Genomic DNA, 12,481 nt, shown 5'->3' with positions numbered 1-12,481 from the left:
AACTGAATTCCAAATTGAAGTTTTAGTAATGACCATCTCTATGAAGTTATTTATTCTAGTTATATAGTAGAATTGGATAACCTATAAATAATGTTATGATCAAGAGGTAATTACAAACAGTGATAGTTCAAGCACAACTTTTTTTCTCAATGTGCTCTGGTCAAGAAGAGTTATTGTGAATCATAAGCCATTTGTGACAGTAGTTTAACACAGATATAGCAGCACTCTTTGATAACAAACAGGTTTTTATTAGCAACAGAAGCAGAATGATCACACATTTATCTTGTACGTAAAATCCCCTCTTTCTTTCCCCTCACCCGGCCAAGACATTGGTGCTTCCCATTAATTTCTTTGGCCTTTTTTTGCTCTTTCAAATACCTCTTTCCAGTTACCAAGCAACCATTGCAATGTTTGGTGCAGTCATACTGCCACAGAGCGTGAATCATTGTTGCCCTTGCAAACTGAGAAAACATCTCCGACCAGAAGCATCTTTCTCTCAATGAAGTAGTTAATGTCCAGCATTCCTGAAGGCTCAGACACTGTGATATGTAATACATGTTAGCAAAGAGCCATGCTTGAGTATGCAAAATGAATTCTGTGTTAGCTTTTCAAAACTTACTTTGCTTAACTGTGAGCAGTTCTGTCCCAGCAAGGTAGAAATGGATGACAGATTAACAGAACAGATATAAGATGATATATTTTGTATGATAGCCTTCATTTCAGGTGATCAGAATCTGAATGACTTACCCCAGCAGCATCTTTGAAATGCAGTCATACGTGCCAGAGCCTCCAGGCCTTCTACCTTCTCTTGCGGTAGAGTTTTCCATCAAGAAAGTCTCAGAACTAGTTCTGGGTAGCTATTCTGCAAAACTAACCCTCTCTTTAAAGGGACTAACCTTAATGCCATACACTAAGATTGCATGGGAGTGTGTGTTTGCAAATGCAGTTTTTAGTCTGTAAATATAAAAACAGTTTTTAAACATGGAGAAGATGTTATCAGGTGAACTTGACTTACTAGTTCCTAATGTGAGGGAAACGTGGGGAAGTGAGGGGTAAGACTGCACAGTGGGATGCATGACAGAGGAGTGCTTTGTTGAAAGCCTCTGCACTGTATCCCAATACACTTATTTAAATAAACATTTTCCTCTATTTTCTGTTTTTACAGACATCTGTTCTGCACATGTGTTCCCTCTTCCATGCGTTTATATTTGCTCAGCTCTGGACAGTGTATTGTGAACAAACAGCAGTAGCTCCGACAGTCCAGAATCAGAATGAATTTAGCTTTACAGCAATCCTTACAGCCCTGGAGTTCTGGAGCCGAGTGACACCTAGCATCCTACAGCTAATGGCACATAACAAAGTGGTGAGTCAGGTGCTGTGCACAGATTTAGTACAGATTAAACTCGGAGGGCCTGGCTGTGTTTCAGTGGAATATATCAGACTATGAATAACGTCATAAAGCAACTTTGATGCTTTTGAGAAATTAAAGGGAAAGCTAATTACTAGTGGTTTAACCTCGCAGCGGGCCTGAAACAGGATCTAGCCAGGATCTTCCTGAAACAGAATCAAGAGCTACAGTCGCTGCTTGTTGGATTAAGGGCTCCCTGCATCAGGTCTCATTTTATATATCTTCCGGCTCTTCACAGTGGTCCTATTGTTTCATCTGACTCTGCCTTACAGGAGCAACTAAGTGTTTTAGGATAATTCTGTGAATATCCATTTGAATATGTTTTACCATGTAATGGTGAAAAAAAAACACAAATGCTAACACTTGACTACTCATAACCCATTGGTTACTCATCAAAAATAAGCTAAATAAATATCTCTGGAAACATTTTTGAGTAATGAATGAATTGAAGGAGGTATCTCTACAGATAAGGTTTGAAAGGGAAATGTTCACTCTGTCCAGAAATCATCCAGACCATTTTTTGGAAATAACATTTAGGCATTTTTTTAACTCAACTACTCACTGCTGTTGGAGCAGCTTTGTACAATAAGAACCCAGAGGGGTTCCAGCAGCCTTCTCATAGGGGCTACCTTTGCTTCCCATTGACTAATGATTCTCTGTGCCTGCAGGCTTAGGGTTGAGAGCTTGTTTCTGATGGGCAAGACGTACTGTGTTTCCCACTTCCCACTTGTCAAAACTTTTTAACTTTAGCTGAGATGGTAACTAGTAGCTCTGGCTCTGGAGAACCTGATACTAGCTTTGAGTGAGAAAGATTCTTTATACGTGGCCCAGTCCTCTAAGTCAGGTGCTCTTAAGGTTTGGGATTTTCATTCTTTGGTTGGTTGGTTTTTTTTTTCTTTTTTAAATGGAGACCTGTTATCTAGATGGAAATTATTTTATGTAATTCCCCTTTCCCCATGTGAAACATCTTCCACCCCAGGCAGGTATGGACCTTTGCCCTTTCAATTGTAATTGCATGGGCTGCACTTTAATGTCTTTGAACCAGTTACTATCCCCTTGTGTCTTATCCATATCAAGCAAGGACCACCTAAAGCTGTCTTTAAATGATATTTTAGCCTCTGATATCTAGTGAGGTCTCTGTGGTTGACAAGCCACTGTTGGGAACAGTAGTTCATGAAGCTTCATTTGAATGAACGGGAAATGTGCGTAACGCTTCTAACTAGCCAGTTGCTTAGTCAGACACAAAGGCTTCTTGTCAAGCCTTAGGACAAGAATATAACCTGGAAGTCCCAAGTTCCAATCCTTATTCTGAAAGTATCTCATTATGTGGCTTTAGTGCAAGTTATTAAACTCTCTGCCTCAGCTATTGCTCTGTGAAATGCAGATAATAATACTTGCCCGTCTCACAGGGGTGTTGTGAGGTTAATTATTTAGTGTTTGTAAAGCGCTTTGAAGATGAAAAGCACTACATAAAAGCTAAGTTTATTATTGTCAAGGGGAATTTACACATAGTTCAGACAGGCATTGTAAATACTCACTGCTGGCTCAGGGTATTTGTCTTGTACCTATGAATTTACACAATATAAAACATAAAATGCTGTCTACTACCAAATAACTCATATTTGCATCTGTCATAATTCATGGTACAAAATGGAAGAATTATGGACTAGCTGCCAGTTCAGAACAATAAATTGTCTTTTGATGGGGGGAAAAAAGATGGTTTTTGTGGGTATGTTAATTTTCAAAGATTCAGTAAATAAAAATATCAATTTCTGACACACTGATTGATGAGAACTACACAGCAAAGGCATGTAAAAGGATTTATGATGTCTGAAAAGAACAAAACTGAAGGCAACTTGTTTTGATGTGTGATACGAATTAAAATACATCAAGCACTTTGAAATATTTCACAGATAGGTGTTGCTGCATCAGGGGAAAACTAAATAAAGAAAAATGTCCCTTATGTGCTCATGTGATATTTAATCTTGTATATCAGTGGTTAATAAATGCACATCTAATGATTCAGTACAACTGCCAAGCAGATATAGGAAGATTCTTTTTAGAGACTGTTGGCTTAGCTTACAACACTGTTATACTGGACACTAATTTGTTTTTATGCTTGATTTTTTTTTCCAAGATGGTGGAAATGGTGTGCCTGCATGTCATTAGTTTAATGGAGGCTTTACAGGAATGCAACTCCACTATCTTTGTAAAGGTAGGCATACCACACCATGAATATTTAGTTAATGAAGTTGCCTGTCTATTGTGATTTCTAGACATACTGTCCTCTGCTTCCCCTCAAAAAAGGAAAGTGGAAGAAGCTGAGGTTTAAATGCTAATGCAGAAATAAAACCTAGTACAGCGTAATTGAAAAATCAAATCTCTGGTAAGAAGTAAGACCAGACCATAATCTCAAATCCAAGTTCTCCTGATTTTTTTTTTTTAAATGAACTTCTGATCTACTTCCTCCTTCCTTTGTTGCTATGGTCTTAGTCCTCTAATAGACTCAACTGGTGTCATTGACTTTAAGAACTTCTAGCTACTGTCTGAATTTTCAGCCATTCTGTAACTTTTAATCATCATAGGTCCTTTGCAGATCACCTCACTGTTCTGATCCTCACATTTGTTAGGTTGATAACAAAAACTTCGTGCCACAGTGGTTTTCTTGTTATTATAGCCCACGTGTCTGACTTAGTCAAATATTATTTGATAGCGAATCTTTTTCCTCTAGGATGTGTAACAGGGTTTTCTTTGGTTAGAGAATCAAGTTCTGCATGCTCCATTCATGTAAAATTCTTTTTTTGGAAATCAGCGGTCAGTCTCCCGTGGGTCACCACGGCATTTTCAGAACAGATTCCCAAAGGATTGGGGTAGCCTCACAAGCATAAATCGATTTTACTAGCCTTTTTTACATGTTTTCTCATTGCATCATTCTGAAGGGAGTTTTCATATAAAATACCAACAAATCAAGTAGTTAAATGCACTCTGAATCTAACTGAAATATGTTGATTTATATAGTTCTTCTGTTGCCATAAAGGAAACTTCTGACTATTGTTTTACTCCAGACTTTTATGGTCAAGCAGGAGTTGAAAATAAAGTAGCTAAAATTGAAGGTCTTGATGTCAACTGGCATGAAAGTATTCACACTCATTGTGAAAATACAGATTTATAGTCAGTAATGACTTGATTCACTACAGAAACTCTGTCACTATGGGATGTTAAAGTGATCATGGCTGTCCCTGGAAGACATATGGGCTTCTTTTTCAGCCAGTCCAGGATGTCCAGAATTTGACAAGGATGAAGCACGGCTTTAAAGCTGTTAAAAGAGAGGCCTTTAGGGCCAAATTCCTGTCACAATTCAAATGAATGCTTTCGGGGGTTATATTTGAAAGTATATATCAATAATACTCTAAATCAGGTTAAAAGGACACTGCTGTTACTACAAAATCAAGCTCATAAACCTGTGAAACTCAGAGTTAAGGTGCTAAGCTTTCTTGCAGTGGATGGGAGATGGAAGACAAGAATCTGGGTGACCAAATCCCCTTTACTTAGCCCTAAAGTGAAATCCTGCAGGAGCAATATACATACATAATAGTATTATAGGATTCCTAGTCCCAGGTTACTAATTTTTTTCAAAACTACCTAATTGTAAAAATATTTAATGTAGATCTGAAAAGTAAGTGTCATGATTTGGGGAAAGACTTACTGTATGTTTGAAGCCCTTCAAAGAGGCAGAAGTGTAAAGCTTATTCACACAGGAACCAGTGAGTAAGTGGCATCTCTATAATGAAAAAAAAGATCAACTTTGAGACTGTCTCTTCTTCAGTGGCTGTGAAGAAGATCTGAACTTTGTTACTCTTACTTCAGAAGTCTGCAAGGATGACAATTCTTTGAATATTAGTTGACTGGGCAATTTTTTTGGTAGCTTGTTTTATTCTAGACAATCTTTTATTGCCCTGCCTTTGATGGTGAAACAATTTTATCTTGTGCTTTAAAGCTTTTTTTTCTTTTATTTTAGATATAAGCCTTTCAAACAAGGTTTAGTTTTCACTGAAGGAAAGGACATAGTGTAGTGAGAGATTTTTTTTTTTTTTAAAACGGAACATTCTTAACACTCTTTCGGAGATTCATTCAGCAAAATTAATAATTCCCAATGACTTCTTCTTGGAACTGAGCACAGTAGCACTGATAAATCCTGACCATTTATCATTCATATAATTATATTTACTGCAGTGTCTTTTATTCCACCTAAGGAATCAGGTGCTGCAAAAACATCATTTGTTAATGAAGTCATTGCATGATTCAACACACACATATTTTTAATGCACCACAATGAGAAGGTGGTCCATGTCACATGATGCCAGGCGGTTTATGGGACAGCTATCTTAGGAGGCCATTTTCTGTGTGACAAGTGAGAGGAAAATGTGTCCTAAAACAAGAGAGAAAGAGAAAACGTAAACAATTCCACTCTCCTTCACTGAAAGAAGAGCTTTCTTTATGCCTGAGGTAAGCATTCCTTCATCTCTGCCTTGAGTTGGTGCTGTGAGGTTTCCTCCTCCTGCTATTGTGTTGGCCTTTGCTACTAAATTAAACTCACACTGATAGCATTTAGATATGTCTTGATTGCTTCCTATAGTCTTTGAGCCATTCCCTGTATTCTCAGAGGATATTTTTTTGATCTGATGTTAGACTATCATCTTTACCAATCTGGAGAGGAAAACAAAGTTTCTTTCCTGTGAAAACATTTCGAATATTATGTATTTATTTTTCTTTCGAAGTTGGAGTCAGAGAGATATATATATGCACTTTACGCAGATGCACACATACCCACATATATATTTAATTCATTATATTTTCCTCTGAGGGGAAGCATTCTGCTTTAGGAGGGCTGAAAAGAAAGTGTTTAGCTTTCCTCCTGTTTTTCTATGTCAAAGGAACTTGGAAACCAGCCATCCCAGGACAGCCATTGATGATGGAGACCAGCTCCTTGCTGATCACAGCTCTCTGTCTGACCATCAGATGTATGTCTGAGGAATTTGGGAGCTTACAGTAGTGAAGGGAGCAGCTCAGCAAACCACAACGTCTTTTCCAGAGACCCAGGGGTTTTAGGCAGCTCCAGCAGCTGCTGGGTAGAATTCTAGAAAACTGGGCAGGCAGCAGAGTTGGGGAGCCAGAAAAGCACAGTGACCAACCCATTCTCCAGCCTGGTTTCCATCAAAACTTTCACTGGAATCAACATAATTCTGTTGAAAATATAAACTCCAAAAAATTGACAGTGTCTGACAGGAGTCTGTTCTTCCAGCTGTTCTTTCTAACTAACTTTATGTATTCTTCCTTTGTGAAGAAAAGGCTGGCTGGGGATTAGGTGATAAAACTCAAGTGCTTCAATAAAAATGTCGTCTTGTCTTGTTTATCTAACTGGCAGCTGTAGAAGTGGAGGGTTTGCTTGCTTGTGCCTGCAGCAGAATGTTTCATTTCCCTAAATGTGTCCAGACCCTGGAAGACAGAAGTGGCGCTGAAGGACAATGATCTGTATCTAACCTTAGACCTCTACAGCGTAGCTATCAATATAAGCTTGTTTCTGTGAGTGCCCTTTATGGTCAGTAGAGATAAACAGGTATTTTTGGACATGATTCATCTTGATCTATTTTAGATACCTGCTTTGGGACAAGATGAACTGGATGTGAGAAGTGCTTGATTCTCTCAGCTGACTGTAAAGGATGTCCAGTGAATTGGTTCAGGTGCAGAGGGGTACCCTGAGTTTTCTGCCTAGCTTCCCTCCTTGCTTGACGTACTTCTGACACCAGTCCTATCACCACTGGCGAGCTCCATAAGAACTTCATTAATGCTGGATGAAATTTGCAGTGACATTTTATTGATGGCAGTGGGGTATGGAGCATGGCTTCTCAGTATGCTTACCTGTTTCCTCCTCTCCAAAAAACACATCAGGACTTGCGGTCACTGGATCTCATTAAGCACTTCATTAGTGTGAGAGCCCACGGAAGGATGCACAGAACTTGCATGTTTGCCGCATCTGGCTGCATTCCAGCTGTTTTGGCATTCATCTATCTGTAAATGCTGAGGTTTGAATATGGTTCTTCATGTGGTAGACTAAGTAATCAGTCCTGACAGAGCGGCATATGATTCTCCAGCAAAACAGCACTGAAATTGAAACAATTATCATTCCTTGCACCAGGGAAACAGCACTTTATCTAATGTTGTCAATAGTGATTAGGTTTAACTTGCAGGTCCCGGTAGCATAATTGGCAAATTGCAAATTTTAATGCCATTTGGGGGAACATTTTAGAACAATAACCTCAGTGGTTAAATTAATATTGGAGAACATGAATACTTTTGCCAGAAATGCCTCTCTTGTCTTCCATAAGCTCGTCATGTTATACTTACTCAGAAATAAAAATTCTCTGATGAGCAGGAGACTGAAATACATATTAATCCAATAATGGGTGACAGATTCGCAGACCTCCTCACCTTGTCTTTCTGGATAGTTAGTTTTTACCTGTGCTCCCAGGCCTACAGGTCACATTCTGCAGTGAAGCACTGATGTGACTAGTGGCTTATAAAATGCTGATTACCATTTAAATATTTGTCCTATTATTAGGAACTTCTGCTGCATGTTTTTTCAGTTCTTGATGTATACCTTGCCATGCAGAATGTTTACTGTATTTATTCCAGTATTGCTCACCTGCACATACAGGAACATCCTCACAAGGAAAATAAGAAGTGATTTCCTGTAACAAGTTTTTATTCTGTACTCTCATCATTGCCTTAAATAGGATATCAGTAATTGCTACTGGAGATTCATCAAGCTACAAACAAGGGAAGCTGGCTTCTTTACTTCTGAGAGTTACCTGCCCCAAAACATATGCATCATTTAAAAATAACCACATTTTCAGATTTGTGGTTCAGGCTATGTCCAGTCAGACAGCTAAATGCATTAGAGATACCCTTCTGTGTCTCACAGTAACTGGAGCACGTTTACAGTCACTTGTATAATAACAAAATATACCTCTCTTCTTACAGCTCATACCAATGTGGTTGCCAATGATACAGTCAAATCTAAAGGTAAGTTGTTTCTAGTACCTTAACCTTTTATTCTTAGTGTTATTATTTCTGTAAATTCTGGAAATAATATCACTAGATGTGGTCTCCAAACTCTCTGAAAATAGATCATTGTAGTGTATCCAGATGCACTGGATGGCTCAGCACTGAAGGTCTCAGATGTGAGCGCACAGAGCATCATCAGCTAAGATACTTGTCCTGTAATCAGGACTGCTCTCCTTTTCCTTTCTGAAACACTTTCCTCTAACCAGGTTCTGTGGCAGGGCCTTTCCTCCCTGTTTACTGAGATTGGTTTTTACTGAGATTGGTTGTTCCCTGAGCTGTGGTTTTCTTGATGTCTTAGGCTTGAGAGTCCTCTGACAAATCAGGATTGGGACTCTTGACCCATGAGATGGATCTTGGTTCTATAGCAGATACTGTGGGCCTGCTTACTTGGGTAAAACTGTACCAGCTGGCCCTGTTTGTAAGAGAGGGCAAGGTGGATCAGTGTGGTTTGCCAGTCAAGAGAATTTTGGTGATGAGAATAAAGGTGTTGGAGTTGGTCTCAGTGTGGAATTGTTTCTGTAAGCACATTTGCTTTTCATGACAACACTACAGTGCAGGATGTGGAAGAAAGAAATGTGACATTGGGGCAGTGGTGGAACTTTCCCTGGCCAACAACCAGTTGTATTGTTAATGTATGTATTAAAGGAAAGAAACTGAATGTTTTGCATTATTTCACCAGCATTTATCTGCTGGACTCCAGCTACGCCTACAAGCCATCCAGAGCAATGTCAACCATCACAGCCTAAGGATGCTGCAGGGGTCAGGACAAATGAACAATAGCTCATCTGTGCTCCGCAAATGGCTACAGTGTACCCAATTTAAAATGGCTCAAGTGGAAATTCAGTCATCAGAAGCTGCATCTCAATTTTATCCTTTATGATTCATGTAATTTGTTCCAAATGTTCATTTTTAGCCTAGCAATAACAGGGTTAGAGCTGTAAAAGACCTTTTGTAGAAATCAGTATACAGAGTATATACTGTATCTATACTTTTTAGCCTAGGACAGATTGTGGAAAAGCTTATAATGGGTGAAGCTAAGAGCCTGATCCTGCCAGTCTTTAATTACACTTACTCAGGATCAACAGGTTCTCAAGTCTGTATTCATGAACATGTATTTGCAGGTTTGGACTCAAATCTATCGCGTTGTACATATCTCTCTGATCATTGAAATATCTTGTTCTTAAATGTTTCTTTACATTATTTTTGAAGCTAAGACAAAAATCACTTTTCTTTAACTTCTATTTTTTTTAAAATAGAATTGTGGGTATTCACAAACATATGGAAGTGTGCTATGTTGCCATTTTTTGACGGTAACAAAAGAAAACAGGGTTTTTAGGAACCTTTATAGGAGTTTTTTGGGGGGGTGTCTTTTTTTTTTAGATTCACAGCTGGCAATGCAATAAAACCTGTCACTATAAAACAGTGATATTCTAATGAGGCTTTTTGTCATCATCTTCTGGGAAAACAGCAGCTTGTAAGGAGAGTTACTATAAAGTGCACTTAGAAATTAGGTTGTTAAACTGTGCCAATTCATTTGTCTTTTTCTTCAGTACTGTTTTCCAAAACTGCCAAGTCTGATGTATTATTTTTTGAAATACTGCTTTTACTTCATTGATTCTGTGCTGCCCTTCTTTGTAGGTTTCATAGAAGCTTCTTTAATTTTGTGACTACTGTATTGTATTCTTCTGTCAATACTTGTACACAGTGCAATTAAAAATGGATATCCCAGACCTATTCTTATTGATGTCTACAGAAATTATGTTGCAGACCTCAAGAGGAGCGTGAGTGGACCTGAACTTTTGCATAATGATATTTACAAATCACAGCATTTGCGTACTATTGTATTAAACATTATGTTTAATAACAGATGGATTTTAATATCATTAAGGGACTCAGCCAAAGCCCACTGGAATCTAAGGAGACTCAATTCAGTGGGTTTTACGTAAAATCTTGAGAGCACCATGATTTACCACCTCTTGTAATTAATACTTAAATCTGTGCAATCACAGTTGTATTTTCTGTATTTATTCCTGTAATGCACTGATTAGAAGAATAACAAACACACATTAAGTTGTGTATTAGAATGCTATTAAATTCCTAGTCTTTATTAACACTCTCAGAATCAACATTTTTCCTCCTTAATTGCGTGGAAGTGGAAAGGCATACCTGTAAAGAACTGCCTGAGTATGTTTCAGTTTTTGTGGAGGGTCAATCTTTCCTCAGTGCATTTACCAAAGAAAAAGTGGAAATGTTTGCAGATGTGCCATTGAAGTATCATTATGCTTTAATCAGCTAATAGTCATTACATAATGACAAAATGGTTAAGGTTGGAAGGGACCTCTGAAGGTCATCTGGTCCAGCCCCTGTGCTCAAGCAGGGCCACCTAGGGCCAGTTGCCCAGGAACATGTCCAGATGGCTTTTGAGTATCTCTAAGGACAAAGACTCTACAACCTCTCTGGGCAACCTGTGCCAGTGCTCAGCACCCTCAAAGTAAAAAAGAGTTTCCTGATGTCCAGATGGATTCCTGAAGGCTGGTATTGCTAGTAAAGACTGAGGCAAAGAAGGCACTCAGTACATCAGCCTTTTCCATGTCCTGTGTAACCAGGTGCCCCATCTTATTCAGCAGTGGGCCCACATATTCCCCAGTCTTCCTTTTGTCACCTATGTACTTATAAAAGCCCTTCTTGTTGTCTTTGACATCCCTTGCCACGTTCAAATCCTGCTGGGCTTTAGCTTTCCTAACCTCATCCTTGGATGATTGGATAATGTCTCTGTATTCCTCCCAGGATACTCATCCTTGTTTCCACCCTCTGTATGCTTCCTTTTTGTGTTTGAGTTTGGCCAGGAGCTTTTTGTTCATCCACACAGGTCTCCAGGCTTTTTTGCCTGACTTCTAATTCATTGGGATGGACTGCTCTTGAGCTTGGAGGAGGTTATCCTTTAATATTAATTAGCTTTCTTGGGTCCTTTTTTCCTCCATGGGCCTTTTCTGAGCAGATGCCAAAGACTGCTCTCCTGAAGTCTAGGGTTGTGAGTTTGCTTTTTACCCTGCTCCCTCCCCTCAGGATCCTGAACTCCACCATCTCATGGTCACTGCAGCCAAGACTGCTTTTGACCTTCATACCCCCAACAAGCCCCTTGTTGTTGGTCAGTGTGAGGTCCAGCAGAGCACCGGTCCTCAGGGGCTCCTCTATCACTTGGGTGAGGAAGTTGTTATTGATGTACTCCAGGAACCTTCTGGATTGCTTGTGCCCTGCTGTGTGGTCCCTCTAGTAGATATCGGGGTGGCTGAAATTCTCCATGAGGACCAGGGCCTGCAAATGTGAGGATGCTCTTATCCGTCTGTAGAGGGCCTCATCTGCTTGTTCTTCCTGGTCAGGTGGCCTATAGCAGACATCCAGCACAATGTCAATCCTACCTGTCTTCTCTTTAATCCTTACCCATAAGCTCCCAGTTGGCTCTTCATCTGTCCCCAGACAGAGCTCCATGCACTCCAGCTGCTCTCCCATGGAAAGGACAACGCCGCCTCCGTGTCTTCCCAGCCTGTCCTTGATAAAGAGCCTGTATCCCTCCGTTGCAACATTCCAGTCATGAGAACCATCCCACCACATCTCTGTGATCCCAATGAGACTGTACCCCTGCAGCTGCTCACAGATCTCTAACTCACCATGCTTATTCCCCATATTGTGTGCATTAATGTACAGGCACTTCAGAAGGCCCCCCAGCATGCTGATTTCCTAGAAGGGGTTTTGGGGATTTCTCTATAACGGTGCCCTGTAGGCGCTTCCTTGCTGACATGCAAAATGCTGGTGGTGATCCCAGTTGAGCCCCACATTGTTGATTTTGTGATCCTTTCCCGTCACATCACCTCAGGCCCTTTGTTCATTGAGCCTGTCCGTCACTCCCTCGCAGGGCTGCAGTTCAAAACTGACTTCGTGGTAGGCAGT

The 12,481-nt window shown here is 39.8% G+C and overlaps 1 protein-coding gene across 2 annotated transcripts in view; it reads left to right on the top strand.

Moving 5' to 3' along the window:
• The window catches only part of UNC79 (unc-79 subunit of NALCN channel complex), a 99,012-nt gene extending 88,751 nt beyond the window's left edge, over window positions 1-10,261 (top strand). For both annotated transcript variants that reach the window (XM_075151189.1, XM_075151188.1), the window contains exons 46-49: window positions 1,166-1,363; window positions 3,546-3,623; window positions 8,450-8,491; window positions 9,213-10,261. In XM_075151189.1, coding sequence (XP_075007290.1) covers window positions 1,166-1,363; window positions 3,546-3,623; window positions 8,450-8,491; window positions 9,213-9,413 — 519 coding nt within the window. In that variant the 3' untranslated portion in view covers window positions 9,414-10,261. The remainder of the gene's footprint in view (window positions 1-1,165; window positions 1,364-3,545; window positions 3,624-8,449; window positions 8,492-9,212) is intronic.
• Window positions 10,262-12,481: the final 2,220 nt, after the last annotated feature.

The sequence above is a fragment of the Calonectris borealis genome, chromosome 5 (assembly GCF_964195595.1).
Source record: "Calonectris borealis chromosome 5, bCalBor7.hap1.2, whole genome shotgun sequence".
Classification (NCBI taxonomy): domain Eukaryota; kingdom Metazoa; phylum Chordata; class Aves; order Procellariiformes; family Procellariidae; genus Calonectris; species Calonectris borealis.
This window is presented reverse-complemented; position numbering and strand designations above follow the sequence as displayed.